Source organism: Acinonyx jubatus, chromosome B3 (genome assembly GCF_027475565.1).
Source record: "Acinonyx jubatus isolate Ajub_Pintada_27869175 chromosome B3, VMU_Ajub_asm_v1.0, whole genome shotgun sequence".
Taxonomy (NCBI): Eukaryota; Metazoa; Chordata; class Mammalia; order Carnivora; family Felidae; genus Acinonyx; species Acinonyx jubatus.
In genome coordinates this window covers 2,033,327-2,052,730 of record NC_069386.1, presented here as the reverse complement: position 1 = coordinate 2,052,730, position 19,404 = coordinate 2,033,327, and the positions used below count along the sequence as shown (strand labels likewise).

Genomic DNA, 19,404 nt, shown 5'->3' with positions numbered 1-19,404 from the left:
TCCAAAATATTAAAATTACAGTAATTATGCGAATTGCTTTGACAGATGAGCTGGAGACATGGATTAGTACAATGGAGCCTGCGTCGTCAATCCAGGGGGAGGAAGGGCAGAGAAAACTGGCGTAGGGATCCTTCTAGCCCAGAGTCTGGGCAACCCAAAGAGCGTGCCGGCGGTGCTTGGCCGTGAAGACAGCCCCAAATGCGCTCCGGGACCGGAGGTGCGCTCCAGGACGGAGGTGCGCTCCAGGACCAGGGTGAAGGCGCACTTCAGGACAAGGGCGCGCTCCAGGACAAATGCAAAGGCGCGCTCCAGGACGAATGCGCGAGTGCGCGCGCGAGGACAAAGGCGCGCTCTACCACGAATGTGCCCCCCCCACCCAGGACAAAGGCACATTCCAGGACGAGGGCCAAGGCGCGCTCCAGGACAAAGTCGCCGGGAGCCATGTCTCACAAGCAAGTCAGACGCCGCCAAGGCCTTTTCTCACGGGACTGTGAGCTCCGCGTGTGATCCATCAACAGCCGCAGCTTGACGCACACCCGCCGGCCTCGTTCACAAAACCCAACCTACCAAACCGGAAGCTCGTGTGCCGCAGCACCCGCCTCCCCGGAGACCCTGGTCCCGGGTGCAACCCTCAGGACAGGTGTGTTCGCGTGGGCCTCGGAGACCCGGCCAGGGCCTCCCGTGGAGGCCCTGATGCCGCCGGGTCTGCACCGGGAGCCCCTCGGTGTCCGCCAGTAACGGAGGAGGCGAGGGAACCGTGCTGTATTTGTACAGCAGAGCGTGGGGAGCGCGCGAAGCGGACCAACAATTCGCGGGGATTTCACAGCACGCTGAATGGAAGACAAAAGTCATCTGCGGTTTTGGGAGTCAGATGGCGGCATCCTTGGCAGAAGGGGGGAGGGGAAAGGGGGACACGGGGAAGGGGGCCTGGGGTGCTGGCTGGGCTCAGTCTCCCCATGGGGGTGCCGGTTACGCCCGTGTTCACCGTGCGAGGAGTCATCAAGGGGTAGGTAATCCTCACCGTTTGCGTGCTTGTCATGGATATATGTGACACTTGAGAAGTTGACTAAAAAAGGAAAGCCTTACAGTCCCCTCTAAATCAAAACCTTCTTTCTTTGAATGACTTCAAAGGAGCACGCTGGAAGGTGCCCTAGTCCCCCCTCCCACACCAGCCTCCACCACAGCCTGGCTTTGTGGGGCCCCTAAGCCACCGGCGACTGTCCCCTCCCTCCCCACGTCCTCACCAGGCTCTCCGGCCCTGAGCCCCGTGGTGAGGTCGCTGCCTCGCTAGGCTCCCTGCCTCCTGTCTCCCCCAGCCAACCCCTTCCAACCTGGCTGTCCTCACTGCTGCTTTCCTCGTGACCTCCCTCCTCAGCCCTGGCACCCTAGGCAAAGAGAAAGCCTGGGTCCCCTCTCTCTGGCTCCTTCCTCCCAGAAGGAGGGATTTCCTCAGCCTTCCCGGGGCAAAAGTCGGCCTTAGCCTCACCGCCTGGCGCCGGCCGTCCCTGCTCACTTGCCCGAAGCACGCAGGGTGCGCCCCTTGCAAAAAGCGGGAGAGAAAACTTCCTGAATTTTTTCTTCCCCCCCCATACCCGAGCCGGTCCCGAAACTTCACAGTCCGCAGAAAGTCGGCTCAGCGGGGAGAACGCTGCCCACAGGCTACCAACGATGACAGAGCGTGAGCGTTTCCTCCGGCTACACAATGGAGAGGCTGAGTAATTCACCCACCACTGAATGACAGGGACTAAGATCACAGGGCTCGGAGGTCGGCTGAAACTCCGCTGCCGGATTTGTCCTTCCTCTCGGGGGAAGCCTCCCGGAGAAAACCCTGCTTTTGCAGAGAATCAAAGCTGGAGTCACGGCCCAGGCAGTTCCTGGCCTGCCGGGCTGGGCCGGGTACTTCTCGGCCCTTCCCCGGGGTCAGGCCGCAGGAGGGCCGGGGACAGAGTGAGGCAATCCTGGCCGGCAGCTGCCGCGGGGGCCGCAGTGGAGAGGAAGCAGAGCAGAGGCGGCCTGTCAGTCTTCCGCGGCCAAAGACTACCAGTCCAAACTGGATTTCTGACCCAGCCCAGACGATCCCCCTGGGAACGTCGGCACGGCCGTCATCGGCGGGCCAGGGAAAAGCCAACGGAGCTGCTAGGAATGCACACACAGGCGGTCCCGGCGATTCCGGGTCCGCATTGCGGTGACACCGCGCGCCGTGTGGCCTCGGACCAGGTGCCTGAAGCCTCCGCGACGCCCCTGCCCGTCTGGAAGTTGTGATGGCAACCTGCGTGCTTCCTGGCGGTGTCGTCTGAGATGGGGGCGTACCTTAGGGGCTCTGTCCCTTCGCACGCCCTCACGATCGGGATTCTACCAATATCCTGGGCGTCCAGCGTCCTCTTTCCAAAGAGAAGCCCTTCCGTGCAGAGGAAGTGTGTGTTTTAGTCATTCCCATACTAGCGATGAATTAGCACTCTGCTCCTGCGAGGCACTCGGGGCTCTGACTGGGCGGTGGGGGATGCGGTTAATTCAGGAGCACAGAGCACTCCGAGGGTTAGGCCCGGGCCCCCTGGTCCCGCCACCCCGCCCCACGCAGAGGCTCTGGGTAGCAGCGTTGTTCAGAGCACGGATTCTGGAACCCCCCTGTCCAGTCTCAAATCCTGTATTTCATCATTTAGCGGCCGTGACCTTGGGAAAGCTTCTGCACCTCTTCGGGCCTCGGTTTCCTCACCTATAAAATGGGGATGGTGATCCTGAGGTTATATGAGGAACATGAAGTCAGTTGTGTGTACGTGCTTGGAACCACACCTGGAACACAGGGAGTATCGTATGCGCACGTGTTGGTTATTATTAAGAAGTTAGAACCTGGGGCCCGGATCCCGAATTACCAGGAAGATGATGTCAAGGACACATTGCCGCCATTTCCAAACTCAAGGCCCGGCCAGAGTCACTGTTCCTCCCCACATCCGGGCCATCCCATAGTCCTTTGCTGCCGACACAGGGAAAGGTCCGTCCACCCCGTCTGGGGGAACGGGAGTGTGGGGGCCGCTGAGGACGCCAGGCAGCAGAGTTGGCACATTTTCCTCGGCGAAATGCACCTAGGCTCCAAACCACCAGGTTTTACCAACGGTTTTGTGGGTCCAGGCCTCACCTGGCTCATCCTAGAGCACCGTGTGTGTGAACACGGGGACCTGCAACCTGGAGAAGACTCCGGTTTGTCCGGGCAGAAGCGCCCTGGGGTTAAGATGGGTGAGAGCAAGCTGTCTCCCCACAAACATGGCACCCAAGTGGCACCCAAGACGAGAAGCTCCTCTGGTCGCAATTGTCTTTCTAGAGAAATCTCACAAAATGCCCTTATCAGACCTTGACCTCAGCCTTCAGACTCAAAAGACAAGAATTAGCTTATTTTGCTCTTCTGTGCATTCTGGCGATGACCTCACTTTCCTTTCCCTGGGACAACACCCTGCCGCAGCCCTTGTCCCCTCTTTGAACTTCCGGTTCCTCATCTGTACAAAGGGGATAAAAACCCAGACCTCCCAGGGCTTGAGAAGGTTTGAACGAAGTCAAGTACGCGCTGAGTTCGGAGATCCGGCCCGCACGTAGCTGGTCCGTCACACGGTTCCCATTAGCATTTCTTTCTGAGCCAAACAAATCTCCTCATTGCAAGGTGCCTCTTTCCAGGAGCTTTTCATTCCTCAGCTCCTCTTTGCTCCAAGCCTGGACCCTGTTCCTTCATCAATAATTTGGTTTGTACGAAGGTGTCGTCTTGGGGTCCTAGGGCAGAAATAAATGGGGCTACCTCGCTGCCTCCCGGCGAGTCCCACAGAAACTGTCCCAGATTGCTGGACGTAATTAGACGCTTAAAAAAGGAAAGTGTGCACTCATGCTCACCCACAGCCTCCAACTATTTAAGGGGCACAGAATGGCACCATTCGAAACGACCTAATCCGATGACCTCGTTTAAAGATGAGAAGACCAAGGCCACACGAGGACAACTTGTCCCAGGTCACAGAGGAGGGTGAAGGCAGGCTCGGGTCAGAATCGTTCAGCCCTGAGTCCCAGGGAGCACTCAGATCTCCTCCTGGGAGTTCGGGCCCCAAACACGGGAAGGCATGTTGGAAAGCGTGTACTTACCCCTAGGGCGTGGGTATCGGGGAATTTCTTTTCCTTAGAACCTTTGGTGTTTTCTAAATTGTCTACAGTGGGTAAGCATTTTATGACAGAAAAAAAATCACTACAAAAGTAACAATTGAGAAGCTTATTTTTAGAAGAGTATGTGCTTGGGTCCCTAGAACTCAGGGTACCAGGGAAGCCTGCAACAGAGAAATGTACTGCTTCCCGAGTGCTACATGCCCGTTTATCCCCAGCTCTGCTACAAGTAGGGCACGTGATTACTTCTGACCAATCACCTATGACACAGAGCACTGGACGTCACTTCTAGGCTGAATGAATCATTGAAACCACTGGCCTGGTTCTCTTGGCCTTGAGTAATACACTCATATTAACTCAAGTGCTTTTTTTTTTTTTAATTTTTTTTTTATCGTTTATTTATTATCGAGAGACAGAGAGAGACAGAGCATGAGCATGGGAGGGACAGAGAGGGGGGAGACACGGAATCCGAAGCAGGCTCCAGGCCCTGAGCGGTCAGCACAGAGCCCGACGCGGGGCTCGAACCCACGAACCGCGAGATCATGACCTGAGCCGACGTCGGACGCTCAACCGACTGAGCCACCCAGGCGCCCTTTAACTCAAGTGCTTAACTGAAGGTGGACTTATTAATAAGATTATAAAAAGACAGGTCCCAGCTCCTCAGAAATGCCTCTTTGCCTGGATTCACCTTTGAAAGAATTTTGACATAGTCTTTTCTGAAAGCGACTGCATTAACTCAGGCTCGTGGCAAAGGAAAAGCCATCGGACTCAAAATGCTTCACGGGCCCTTCCATTCGCCGCCCTTCCATTTCACTGTCTCCTTTTTTTTTCCCTTTTGCTCAGACGGGTGAGATCTCCGTCACCGACAGGCTCTGGTCCTCAGCCAGCCTCCTGGAGCCACTGATGAAGGGGACAATTAGGGCCAGCTCTCTATTCCCCAGGACATTACGTAATATCCAAAGCGTCCCCAGAGGCGCCAGAAGTGGACCCTTCTAAGCACTGCTGTGATCTTCAGGACCAAGTTGTCACAACTCACCAATCAGCCCACCTCTCCAGAGGCTTGGCTTCTGCACGTCTACAGCGTCATTCACGTATTTCCCCAGTCTTCTGTCCTCAACACAATGACAGGCCAGAGCATGTTGTTAAGAATGTCCCTACACAAGGGGCGCCTGGGGGGCTCAGTCATTAGAGCATGCGACTCTTGATCTCAGGGTCATGAATTCAAGCCCCACGCTGGGTGTAGAACTTACTTAAAAAAAAAAAAAAGGAGTACCAGGGCACCTGGGGGGCTCAGTTGGTGACACGTCCGACTTCGGCTCAGGTCATGATCTCACGGTTTGTGAGTTCGAGCCCCACGTCGGGCTCTGTGCCGACAGCTCAGAGCCTGGAGCCTGCTTCAGATTCTGTGTGTCTGTCTCTCTCTCTCTCTGCCCTTCCCCAACTTGTGCGCTCCACCCCTCTCTCTCTCTCTCTCTCTCTCTCTCTCTCAAAAATAAACATTAAAAAGAGAAGAATGTCCGTCTGTAAGCCCCACTTACAAAGACACAAGTCCTGCCCAGCCTGACACACCCTTCCCTCAGTACAACCCTCCCCCAACACCACTCAAAGCTTCTCTCCTAAGAGACAAGTGACCAAGTACTATCTCCGTAATTTTTTGTCACATTCAGTTATGAGTTGGCGGCTTGCCTGGAACCAGCTAGGACATCCTCCCTTTGGGGGAGGGCGAGGCCTGAAATCAGTGCTCCCAGACGAGGTTATTAGTACAAAGGCCAGAGCGATGCCAGTTAAGCAATCCGAGTCCAGATTTCTGTCCAGTATGTTTTGCCCCAGAAAACACCGCCTCAGATGTATTCCCCGGAGCCTTGCAAGACGGGCCTGCCGAAATCCAGCGTGTTCTAAGAGCAGAGTCATTCTTAGAGCATCGAGAGCCGGCCTCACTTGTGTTTCATGGATGCCTGGCGGCCGAGCAGGCTTACAGGAGCAGGGGCGTGGCTCCGGGCACTTCTGGGGGATGCACTTGATAGGAAGTCTGCTGTGTGATAGGAAGCCAGGCCGTGAGCGGGGGGGAAAGCGCTCCCCTGGGGGACATTAAAGGCGGGGTTGTTCTGAGAAGGTCGGTGAACTGCCTCCAGCTGCTATGAGCTAATCTCTTAAGGGTTCGGATGCAGGCATCCTCGGACAGGAAGTACTTCGGGGAGTATTTGGGGAGAGGGCAGGGAGGCGCAAAGACAAGATGCCAGACTGCGCCTCTCACACCTGCCCTTGGACCCCGTGGGTGGGGATTCCTCCCCGTGCCAGGGGAACGCGACCTCAGACTGGGCTCCCGAGCCCCATGGCAAGCTTTCGCGTGTGCTGAGAGGTGCCGCTGAAATCCTCAGTGTCTTCATCTGGGATTTCCTTCGAAGTTGAAAAGCACAGTGTGCAGCAGCAGGGCCACTTGGAGACCATCAGGCCGTGGCCCACGCAAGGGGCCCGGCCCCGCCCCGGTGCCCCCGGCCGGCCAACGCTCTTCGGGTCCCTGTCACCTCAGCGGAAGGGAACGCGAATAACTCATTGTGGCTTTTATGGAGAGTGTTATGGCAACGCACCGTGGCCATGGTAACTCTATCTGCCTGTTACTCCCCTGAAACCGGAAAGTCGGCACTGGAAGGAAAGTTAAATGATTAAGTAGATAGAATGCTTTCGTTTAAAACAATCCCTTTAATTCGATGAGATAAGCATCATCTTTTATTTTTAGGTAGTGTCCACAACCACAGGCAAGAGAAAAGAAAGAAAAACCGGTTGGATGAACTACTCCAGCTGCAGGGATGAAATGGAAGTGAAGCCCGAAGGCCCAAGTGCCAGTTTGCCGGACGCCTTCAGAGGCCTCTCGCTCTGCCCACTGCCGGGGGTTCGGGCAGAGCGCCCCGCCTTCTTCCCCGAGGCTTCGGCTTCTTCCCTCCGCTCACAGGAGCCCGGGCTCAGCCCAGAGCCCGGCTCAAGCACGGTGTTACAACCCAAACCTGACTACGGAAAGTCGTGAGTAATTTTTGCACTGACAACAATTACGGGATTGAAAGCCAGGACTCACCCCCTCGGTCAATTCTCACGCCGGCTTCAAGGGCTCCCCGGGGAATGTGGCTCTAAGTCAGCTTGTGGGAAAAAGCGTCCCTTCCCGGGGTAGCGAGCGGTTTCCACATCCCCGCTGGGCCCAGCACCACCCCGAGGAGGCCAAAGAGAACGACTACCAAGCTGCCCTCCAGTCCCACAGCCGAGGCCCCAACGAACCCCGACCGGCTGAGACAAGAAAGTTAGGGCCGTCCAGGGCCTCTCAAACACCCCCCTGGAACCCACCCAAAGCTCTGGAAGGTCTTCAAAGGACGAGACGTGTCAGAGCAGCTCCGTCCCGCAGCACTGAGAGCCCCAGTCTTCGGACCCGGGGAGCTGTCTGGGCTCAAGGGGTTAGCAGCTGTTTGGACGGATGGAAAGGACATTCACGTAGAGGCCAACAAAAGCCAAGTGCAGAGCCGGGAGGTCCGCCGTGCAGGAGGCAGTGGGAGGTGAAGGCCACAGCCGGATCGGGGCCGTGTGCCCAGTCCAGAGGCGTGCCGTCCGGACTCCATTAACGTATCGAAATACCGACTGTGCGAAGCGGCAGTGAGGGTCTAACTTTGCTGCCCTCGAGGTAAGGCAGGGGGAAGGTGAGAGCAGGCCTGACCTGGGCGAGTGACCCAGGCTGCAGCCAGGGTGCCTCACTCTGGACCGCTGTCCCGGCGAAGGCCAGCGAGGAGCCGGGCGAGGGTCTTGGCAGTGCGGTCCGGGGTAAAGGATGTTCGTGCAGAAATGTTTATTGGGGCCCCGGTGCGCAAGGCAACTGCACTGGTCACTGCAGATGAAAAGATCACTCTGTCACCTGACTGATGACACGGGCTGGGGGCGTGTTGGGTAAACAGTGTATGACGCGGTAAGTTCTAATAAAGGGGAAATACTAGGGACCCTAGGGACCCGCAGGAGGCTGCCACCAGGCTGAGGAGTAGGGGGCAGAGGGGAGAAGCAGTGTGCGGGACGAACGGCCCAAGCGACATCCGGGCAAGAGCTCAGAGGTCAAATGAGAGCGCGGCCGGGGAGGGAAGTCACAAGCGTTACTTCGCAGGGAGTTGGCCGGGAGCTGTGAGACACCGGGCTGGTTGGAAACATCTCCATCGGGAGTTTGCCTCCCACCCTACAGTCAGCGGAGCCGCCACGGAGGTCGCTAACTGGGCAAGTAAGAGAGAAGTCTGCACGCTAGAAATCCACATGCAGGTTATGGGACAAAGCCGGGGTCGATCTTCCTCAAGCATCCTCAGGAGACGAGGACCACGCAGCAGGTAGAAAGCCACCGGTCCACGCGATCAGCTCTGCGGGAGACTTTACGAGGGAAGGGAGGGCATCCTGGGCCCTACCTCCGCAGAGGGTCCAGGAGGGGCTCCGTCCAAAGGCTCATGGGAGGCTCGGAAGGAAACCCACAAAAACGGCCGTGGGTAAGGTTAAAAAATAGCAGGCGTGGGGAGCATTTCAGCCTCGGAGGGCAGAAGAACTCCATCCCAGAAATCCATTCCTTTGTTCACGGTGGTCAGGTGACTAAGGACGCTGGGCTCCATCACCGAGACCTTGATCCTCGTCTGCTCCCCACCGCTCGCCGGCTTTGTGACCCAGGGCGCACGCTTTCCGTTCCGCGCCCTCCTCTAGAAGATGAGAACAACTCTTCATACCTTGAGCGGTTGCCCTAAGGACTCGGACACAACGTAACCCGTCTACCATACGTAGTAGGAGCCCCCCAAATGACAGCTGTTGCTTTTCTCCCATTAAACATTTACTGAGCACGCTGGCCACCTGCTCGGGAAGACAACAATGAAAAAAAGAATAATTAAAAAAGCAAAACACAAAAAACGGTTCTTGCCTTGGAAGGCTCCCAGTCTATCAGCCAGCCCACACCCCTGCCGCACGCTTCTTCAGGTGCCCCAGCTCCGCTCCGGGTGACCCCACGGGATGCCAGGCAGCCCGGCCCAGGTCCCGTCTGCAGGTAAACTGGTCTCACCGGCCCCACCGAGAGGGTTCCCGATCCAAGGCCAGGCCAGCAACCTGGGGGAGGCGGGGACCTGTTCTGCTTCCTGTAGGGCAGACCCTGCCCAGTAACAGCCCTACACTCTGCGTCGACACTACTCAAAATCAATGAGTGAAAAGAAAATGATCCCCAGGCCTTGGAGTAAAGCCCACTCTTTAAGGCACCTACAACCCCTAACTGAAAACTCCCCTCCAGCTACAAAAAAATAAGTTCAGTGAAAGTCTCCCTTAAATGCCATGCAGTCACCTGGCACCAAAGGTAGGAAAGACCGGCTCTGATACCGACATCCTTCCCCGGTCACCAAAATAACATCAATCTGATCAAATCCAGGGACCTCCAAGTTCCCGAGTAGCCAAAGACCCAGGCTCGAAGGTCCTCGTGAACTCTATGGCGTTCATTCTCGTCTCGCGTCCTGTGCTCTCCCTCCTATCATCTGCACGACACCCGAAGTATGTCAGAATCAGCCTGATCGGAGACCGCTGGAAAATCCAGGGTGAGGCTCCCGCTATCTCGACATCCCCAGGAGGCGTCAAGTGACGTCCTGCACTCTGCGTGGTGTTTGTGACCCATTCTCTTCTCAGCCAGAAGGAAAAAAAATGAGCCAGAACAAGGTAGGAGGAACCATTTAGTTTTGGGAATTAGGAACTCCTTCCAAAAGTCTAAATGAACTCACAACAGACACTGTAGAATTCACTTCTCCCCCCATCAAGAGGGTAGAAACATCTAGTCTCTCAGGCCTCAGAGCCATACAAGCTGATGCCATGTGGAATTTCCCGGATACACCTACACGGGAAAGATCAAACAGACTCTCACTTGTAATATATAGTTAAGCCCTTTTCCTGTGGCACTTCAAGTGAATAATCCTCGTACGTCCAAGAAGGAATCGGCCCCCGTGCTACTAAAACCACTTATCGTATCTAAAAGGGAAGAAGCCGTGGGGAGTCCTGATGGTTCCCGCTCACTTCTCCCCGGTCATTCGGTGAGTTCTCTGGAAGCCATGCTTTCCCAGACCTGCGGTTTTTGCAAAATTAAACGGGTGGAACGCCAAAGGACGGCGTGCCCAGAAGACATCTCCATCGGAAGACAAAGCATCCATCAGACTTGATAAACCTGACACTGTTCTAGACCCGACTAATAATAATAAAGTGTCATGATCAGCAGCCTGACCCTATGGGACACTGGTGTCACACCTCATCTGGTGTGGCTCTCTCCCATCTTCTCTGGCTGCCCAGGATGAAGCAGCCCCAGTGAAGTCAAAAACTGCCAGCGTTTCCAGCAACTCTAGTGGACAAGAAGCGTTGGGTTGAGTTGCAGAGGAAAATGTTGGGACTGAACTAGAATACTTGAATGACTATTGACATTATTTCACATCGCTGGACACCACAGTTCCACTCCAGTTATGGTGGGAAAACTCCTGTTTTTGTCCTAAGTTGTCAGAGTCATGGTGGCTGCGCCACATTGGATTTAAAGCCATCTTCTGGGACTCCCCCTGGTCACTAGCACGTCTGTCTGATGCCCATGGCACGACTCCACTGAGAGATGCTCTCATGGAAAATCAAGACGGGTGAACTACCAGATGATGCCCTCTCTTGTCATTTCAACAGACGACTGTCCTACCGTCACTAACACAAAATGCCCGCACACCTTAGAAATGAAATTCCGAGTGGCAAAACCAGGACTACGCTTACACTTTCAGAAACACCTTTATCGGGGAACTTACAAGGGAAAGAATGTCCAAGTAAAATCTAGCCTCCAAGGAAGCTTTTAGGGCAATCGTGCCAAAATCCTACCTAAGGGGTGGTGCTCGAATGACGTGCCAATTAATTTTAGAACAGGAAGCAGATGGCCATCAAACAAAAAGTGAAGTTGAAGCCGGAAAGGCACCAGTAAGCACTGGATGGATGAGGTTCCCTGCAGCGGTTCTGGAATTTCTGGAGGTTTGACATCCATCTGGGTCTCCTGAGAAGTTGCCGAATAGGAGTGTCTGGCTGGTTCGGTTGGCAGAGTCTGCGACTTGATCTCGGGCTCCTGAGTTCGAGCCCCATGTTGGGTGTAGAGTTTACTTACGATAAAAAGCTCTTAAACATTTTTTTAACGTTTATTTATTTTTGACAGAAAGAGAGAGACAGAGCACGAGAAAGGGAGGGGCAGAGAGGGAGACCCAGAATCAGAAGCAGGCTCCAGGCTCCGAGCTGTCGGCACAGAGCCCGACGCGGGGCTGGAACTCACGGACCGTGAGATCGTGACCTGAGCCGAAGCAGGACGCTCAACCGAGTGAGCCCCCCAGGCGCCCCACCAATAAAAAGCTCTTTAAAAAAGTGACTGATAATATAGCCAAGGCGATTAACCAGTGATTTCTCATTCGATTGGTATCTTGAGTGCCATCTGAAATACAGGCAAAATGGGACAAAGTCAGAAGCTATGAACTCTTAGTTGAGGCCCTGAGATTTCTGAAGTGTTTCAGGGCATGATGCTCAGTAGCCTTGAATGCACAGCCCATCCGTTTCTCTTCCTGAAACACAGGATTTTGAAAGTTCTCTGTGTGCCCCACTTCTGCATCACCTGGATACATGTAGTTATTAATACAAGCAAGTGGATTCATTTTTAAATTAGGCTAGCAAATCTCAATTAGCATTCAACCTCCTCCGTGAAGTCTGAAATGTCTGACTGACACTGCGGTTTGAAGAACTTAAGACCAGGGGCGCCTGGGCGGCTCAGTCAGTTAAGCGTCCGACTTCGGCTCTGGTCCCCATCTAACGGTTCGTGGGTTCAAGCCCCGCATCGGGCTCTGTGCCGACAGCTCAGAGCCTGCAGCCTGCTTCATTTTCTGTCTCCCTCTTTCTCTATCCCTTCCCCATTCACCCTCTGTCTGTCTGTCTGTCTGTCTCAAAAATAAACATTAAAAAAATGTAAAAATTTAAATAAAGACAAGCAATGTTTCAAGGTGCCTGGGCAGGCGTGGGCAGACGGACGAAGAGGCAGGGCTATGCTCCCTATCTGGGATGTCCTTGAGCATAGCACAACATATCAGCTGTGTCAAATTGAGTGAAGGTGAAGGAAAGAATACTAAGGGAAACAGACTTGCACATAAATGTTTTAGATGATACTCCCAATGACCCTATGGAAGCAGAGTAAGGTCCACGGAGCTCATCACATGCCGACACTTCACGGCAATTCATCAGAAATATTTAACTTTTACAATGGGAAAACAGAAGCACAAATGTTTAGATGACATGCCCAGCAAACACCTGCCTACCTTCCCAAGACCGCCGGAAGGACCCAGCGACATAGCATATGCAAACTTGTAAGTTGAAAAGAAGTAAAACACAGTAACTGCCTCAGCTCCCACAGCAAATAAGGCTGTAGTCCGGTCACGGTCACTACGTGCGTCTCCTAGAACAATGCTTCTCAAAGTTACCGTGTCCACAGATCACCCCGGAGTCCTTGCCAAAGAGCAGATTTCTCATCGGGTAGGTCTGGGGTGGGGGTGGGTGGGGGTGGGGAGATCCTGCTCCCCACCCAGTTCCTGGGCAAGGCAATGCCAGCCCCCCGGGACCACCCTCGTGAGGAGCGAGGCTCTGAGAGGTCACCCCGATTCTTGGTGCAGGACAGCTCTGGTAGGACACATTCCTGAGTGCACTGCAGGCGTGAGCGTCCCTACCGTGGGCTTTGGAGAAAGTCGGCATGCTTCGTTTGGCTCTGAACAGAGTACTTTAAACTCAGTAGCAAAGTGTCCTTTCTCGGGCGGCCCAAGAGCTCAAGGGTTGATTTTTAATTACGGTGTCTGCCAGGCTCTAGTTTTCTAGGACGAGAGTCGGCAACATGCAAAAACCCAGAAAGCTGATTTGCCAGTTTACTATTCTAGACGTCAGCTCCTCTCCAAGGGGGGTCGGAGGAAGGGAAGAACTCTGTCCTCGTAAACACACCCTGACACACACAGCAAAAGAAAACCCTGCCAGTTTGGAACTAAATTTGGACTAAATTATCTTCTCTATCGGAAGAATCGGGCTCAAAATATCCAGGAGGGGGAAAAAAAAGAAAAAACACCTGAGCAAACAATAAACTTGCAGAAATGCAGCTCCCTCCTGATACAGAAGCACTCCGGTCTCACGGAGTCTGGCCGGGAATAAAAAGACACCAGCAGGGTCTGCAGACCGGTGGTTGTCCAGGCTGCATGTGCATCAGAATCATCTCGCTGGACAAAATTCAGACGCTCCACCCCCAGGGTTTCCGATCGATCGGGCCGGAGGGAGGGTGCAGAAAGGCGCTGATAAGGCCACTGCCGGGGTCCCCAGACATGGCCCGCAGCACAGAGTCTATGCAAGGGGGAGGCACCACGTCTCCCACACAGCCGCACCCCGGCGCCCAGCACCGGGCCCGGCACGCACCGCTCGCCCCCAACAAGTATTTGCCGAACCAATGCCTGTTCTTTCACTTCCAGAAACATTTCTCTGCTCACCTATATACACTTGCACTTTGAAAGCCAATTACACGTGTCCCAGGCATGACAGCCCGTGACCCGTAAACGGGGACCTGTAAACGAAATCCATCCCAATCACAGACACTAGTTATCACTTTTCCCAGACACTCTCCAGACAGTCGGCCTCTGAGCCTTCTCCCGCTAAAGCGGAAACGCACACACAACTCACCGGGCCGGAGGACCCCAAAAAGAAGGACCCTACTCGGGTAAGACAGGTCAGTTCATTTCAAGCATGCTCGGGCAAAAACGAAATCTTTCATCAAGACGAGAATTTGCTGGGAGAGCACACAAATATCTGCGTCCCCCTCGGAAACCCAGAGATGGTGCCGGACCCAAGATGCAGCCCCGCAGGACGAAGTGCGGGGTGGGGGGGGGGGGGGGCGGCGTTGCGGATTAACTCCCTAACTCCGAGCTCTGCACAGAAGGGGCTGTGGCTGGCGCTCTTCAGATCCTCTGCCTGATCTGCACGTTACCATAGCCACCAACCTTCCGAAAAACAGGTGTTTCTGTTAAAATTAGCTGTTTCAAACTGTTCGGTGTTCTAGATCCCTAGATGCCAGCTTTAAAAAAAAAAGCGTTCACGGGATAACCAATCAGAGGTCACCGATGCTTCCGGAATCATAGTCTTTAGATCTTCCTGAGAAACATCTCCCCTAAATTAGGAGAAAGGGGGCAGGGCGGGAGGAAAGAAACTGAAGTTGGGGGGAACACACACACCACACACACAATTTCTCTAGTTCCTCCCATCGACCCGGAACGAATAATAGGACGAGGCCATGCTTAAACCAGCCAAGGAAAGACAGCTTTTTTTTCGGGTTAAGTCTTGTGTTTGAAAGCCTTTTGTCCCACTTATTTGCCTTGACTGTCATAAATAATGGCTTTTGTTCGAAGACTTTAGGCATAATGATTTCCTTCTCTCCCGAAGATCCAAAGGAAGGTTTTCAACATCCCCGGTCAGGATGGCCCCATTAATCCTGGGTAAGAAAACGTGCCCTTGGATGTCAAAACAGCCCAAGGATGAGGTCTTAAGTGAACTCTAATGTGGTTGAATTACAACAAAACAAAACAAAACAAAACCAGGCCACTCTGATTTTAGTCCTGGAACACCAGTGATCTCTGCTGACCTCGTTAAACCCAATGAACTAGGTCTGAGATGTTCCTTTTTTCAAAATCAGGGCTATTTTAAAAACAAGTTTAGCAAGCTGGTGCACTGAAAGCTGAGATGACAAGAGGCCCTCGCCTGCAGAAGCAGCACAGACACAGAGATGCACTGTGCTCCTTGTTCTGGTTTCCCGAGAACCTGCTGAACAAAATACAAGAATTCACTTCGAGCCACCTGCTGGAAGAAAAATCCCAAACTTATCTTAGAGACAGAAGGAGGGGAAGGGAGGACGTTAAGACACCAGTGAAACTTTTAACCACTTCAGAGGACAGAGATTTTGAATATTACAGGACACCTTTCATATACAGAAACGTAAAGGGACACCACCAGGTGGCTATGACAAAAAGCAGCTTTAAAATTGATTTGCTGGCAGGCTAGTTAACTTCATCCAAGTAGACAGAGAAAGCGAGGGCTTTCTTGGCACGCGGTGTCCTGAAAAGTGCTTCTGTACGGAATGAGCCCAAGCAACAACTGGCAATTATCTTTGTCTGAATCAAACACCAAACTTAACGGGTTCCTGGCCCTAGTGTTGTTTTACCTTGCTCTTTTCAGTTTGCTCTCTGTGACCTGCATAGGCTAAAGGAAGCAGATAATTAGAGACTCTACAATAACTTCTGTACATAAATAAAAGTAGCCATTCCTAAATGCAAGCAGGATGGCCGTTGGCACACGGGTTAAGATTCCTCCCCGCAAACACTTCCGGAACCTGGCTGACCCAGACTTAAAGAAGGGGCAGGGGGACAGGAAATAACATTCCCAAGGTCATTTTCATTTTTTACACACTTTAAACGTCTAAATCTACCAGGACCCCGGAGAAAGCCAAGAGCGCCCTTGACGGTTTTTTAAGAAACGTGTACGTGTACTACCATTTAAAGACTTTTCCAAACATCGAATTCAGAGCAGTTACACGATCTAGTCTCACCCAACACCGGTTTACACGCCGAGCATGATGTTCCAGTAACAAACACAGCTATTCAAGTTAAACAGTCATCAAAAGGACTTCCTAACATATTACGGTGAGAAAGTCTTTCTTCTCAGATCCGCGGGAACTACAAAGGTTTAGGCACAACAAACCCCAAGAAAAGTGTAAACGGAGCAAATTTAAAGCATGTATGACTTCTCCTCCGCGTGGCTCCCCAGCACAGGCGCTGCAAATAAACATGTTACACTTTCCGTGGGGAAATGTCCAAAACCTAACTAGGTTCAGCAAAACTGTAACACCCCTCCCTCCCCAATGTTTTCTTAGCGTGTCTGCAGAGAGGACAAACCACCTCAAAATAACGCCAAACTTCAACTGAAGGCGATTCTTCCAACGCAGAATCAACAAGGGCAGATCGTGAGACAAGGTCACCAAAATCAGCCCTTGGCCTGCAACAATGCTGCGGCTCTAGAAAGTTCTCCACGCTTCCCCCCCCCCCCCCAACACCTCTCCCTCTATTACAGTCCAGATTCCTCTGTACTTTCTCCTGACATCACCGGATCCTGTCCGAATAGACCCGCCTACTTAAATGAGGCTCCACGCTCTCCTGCAAAGAACTTGGGTCTACTTCGACAGCTGCACTGCACGGACCCTCCGACCCGAGGAGGGTGGGGTACCACGCAGGATTAGGGAGACCCTTAATCTGAAAGAGACGGGCAGAATACCACTCAGACCAGGGTCAGCCTGAACCAGTGTTCATCAGGGCAGAAAGGGGTGGGAGACAAAGGGGGCTGACTTACGTTCCAGGAGAAACCAGAGGCAAGACAAAACCCCACGGACAGCCCAGCCCCCGCACCCACGCCCGTGACACGTGCTCTACATCGACAGTGTCACACCGCGCTCTCTTCTTGAATTCCAGGTTGCTCAAAGCGGTGACTCTCCAGGAAAAAGGAGACAGGGCTGAGGACCGGAGGCACTGCTCCCGAAGCACAGGCTCCGGGGCGCCCTTCCAGAGAGCGCGTGCAGAGTGCAACGTCACAGCGATCGAACATCAACAATAAGTGCCAAAGGCCATCTGAGAAACATAACATTTTAATAGATGAAATAAATACTCCAGTACATGCACGGTAAAAACTTGACATTGGGGGGAGGGGGGAAGGAGGGGGGAAATCACTCTATAGTGTAAATTAAAAAATAAAACACACACTCACAGTAGCTTTCCCCCCCATTTGCAAATCACATGGCAATGTCATACTCTTTCCACACCAAGTATACGCCTAATCCAACACGATTTGCTTAAAAAAATAACAGCATACAAAAAAAAAAAAAAGATAGCTACATCCATGTCTAAGGAGTGAAACTGAGGTAACCTTTTTTTTAATTAGGAAAAATCAAAACAAAACGGAAAAAAAAAAAAAAACGGGCCAAAAAAGAAACGAACCCATGACCTCCTTCCTGCCCGATTGGTTAGAAAATTGAGGGGCGGAGCTCCGGAACAGGAGCCGAGGGCGGGTGCGGGCGCGCCACCTCGCGGTCCCTGCTGCGTGCGCGCAGGTGGGCGCTGCGGCGGGAGGGGCCCCCAGCTCTCTGGAAGGTTCTTTCCGAGCGGCTGCCGTGGGGGAGGGGCTTCCCCTGGGATTTCTTTGGTATAAATGGAGAGGGGCGGAGAGTGAGTATCTTCCTCTAGTGGGGGGGGGCGGGAGGGCGAAGGGGCGCGGGGCGGGGGTGCTAATTCACAGAATTGGAATTCACTGGCGGTAAAGTCCTGGGCGAAGACCTCTCCCGTAAAGCCTGAGATAGCAGGGTGCAGCCTTCAGACACGGCGCAGGCCGAGTTCCTCAGCCTCTCCCTGTGGTCCGACATCTTGGCGCCCCCGTCGGGGTGCTGCGCCAGATCCCTGAGGCACTGGGTCAGGAGCACGCAGGCCGACACCACGCTCATGGCGCCGCCCAGGATGGCGGTCTGCACCGCCTTGCCCTCGGCGCTCACGGCCGCCGCGCGACCCAGGAACTGCGGCTCGGTGGCGAAGCCCACCAGGGCGCTCACGGCCTGCACCAGCGGCCCGCTGAAGAGCGCGCAGCGGCTGCGGGCCAGCTCGCTGGGCGCCGCCTTCACCTCGCGCACGCAGGCCAGCAGCGCCGACGCGCTGGTGCTCATGCACTTGACGCCCAGCTTGAACTGCTCGCGGGAGAAGCGGTCCCGGGACTTGTCGCTGGCCAGGGCGCACGCGTCCGTCAGGAACTTGAGGTTGCGCGACAGGCCCTGGGACACCTCCAGCAGCAGCTGCGGCGTCATGTCGGCCAGCGGGGTGGCGCGCAGCACGGCGCAGCCCTGCTCCACCTCGTGGCGGCAGCGCGTCACGCGGTAGCGGTCCACCAGGCCCGGCTGCGCGGGCTGCGCGCCCGGCGTGGCCACGGCCGCCAGGTAGGCCGCGTGGGCGGAGCACTCGGTCAGCGACACCACCAGGTCGCCCAGCTCCACCAGGCTGTCCCCCGCCTCCCCGAAGCGGCCCATGTTGAGCTGGCTCTGCACGTCGTGGGTGAGGATGGAGAGCCCCTTGGTGCGCGCGATGATCGTGTCCCGGCACTGCTCGAAGGACTCGGCGGCGCCGGCGCAGGAGGAGGCGGGGCCCTCGAAGAGCACGGGCCGCGCCTCGCTCGACAGCAGCAGCAGGTCGGCCACCAGCTGCATCTTGCCCTTGCAGTGGTCGCAGACGGACACCAGCCTCTTCCGCGGCTGCGAGCAGGCCCCCCCGACGGCGCTGGCAGGAGCCGGAGAAGCGGCCTCGCCAGCGGGCTTCCCGGCGCTGCCGCTAGCCATCGCGCCCGGGGGGCACTGGCATGCCGCTGGGGAGCCCGCTACCGCCGCCGCTGCCACTGCCGCCGCCCCCGCGGCCGTCGCGACTCGGCTGGCCAGGACCGCGGTGCCTTCCCCGCACCATCATGCCATCCACCGCGCCGGGCGGAAGGCGCTGGGCTGCGGCGGCCGGGGCCCGGGCGGCGCGGGGCGGGCCCGAGGGCCAGAGGACGCAGGAGGCTCTCCGGGGCGCGGGGAGGGGCTGCGGCGTTCGGCCTCCTGGAGGGCTTGCGGGAACCATGAACCGGGGCACGGCCAGACTCACGGAGCGCGCTCCTCGTCGCCGGGCAGCCAGGAAAGTCCCTTCTGCTGGGCCGCCGCTGCCGCCGCCTTCCTGGGCATGGCCCGGCCCGGCCGCCGGAGCGGGAGGGCGGGGGGGGGGGGGGAGCTGGGAGGTGTCCTTCCTTCCTTCCTTCCTTTCTTTGAAATCAAAATCTCTTCCTCGGGGAGGAGCGCGGGCGGCGGCTCGGGCGGGCTCTGCTGTCAGCCTCCTCGGGCTCGGCGACGCACGTGGGCTTCAGGCGCCCCGACCCCGCCGGGCGGCACTTGCCCGCGACGGCGGCCGGGGCCGGCGCGGTGGGGCGCGCATCTCCCGCCGCCCGGTCTCGGGACGCGGCGCCGGCGGCGGCAGGGCCGAGGGTGTGGCCGGAGCTGGAGTCAGAGTCGGGCGGGAGCCTGCACTGATTGCGCACAGCGGCCGCCCCGCTCGCGCGCTCGCCCGCCCGCCACGCCCGGGCGCGCCGGCCGCCGCGGCCGCCCCTTCCCGCCTCGCC

At 55.5% G+C, this 19,404-nt stretch overlaps 1 protein-coding gene across 1 annotated transcript; it reads right to left on the bottom strand.

Moving 5' to 3' along the window:
- Positions 1-16,851: 16,851 nt before the first annotated feature.
- TLNRD1 (talin rod domain containing 1) lies at positions 16,852-18,672 on the bottom strand. The gene has a single exon (XM_027068248.2). It carries the CDS (start codon positions 18,593-18,595, stop codon positions 17,504-17,506), a length of 1,092 nt encoding a protein of 363 aa, XP_026924049.1. The 5' UTR covers positions 18,596-18,672; the 3' UTR covers positions 16,852-17,503.
- Positions 18,673-19,404: the final 732 nt, after the last annotated feature.

Coding starts and splice junctions, on each gene's coding strand:
- TLNRD1 (XM_027068248.2), bottom strand. CDS start 18,595: ATGGCTAGCGGCAGCGCCGGGAAGCCCGCTGGCGAGGCCGCTTCTCCG.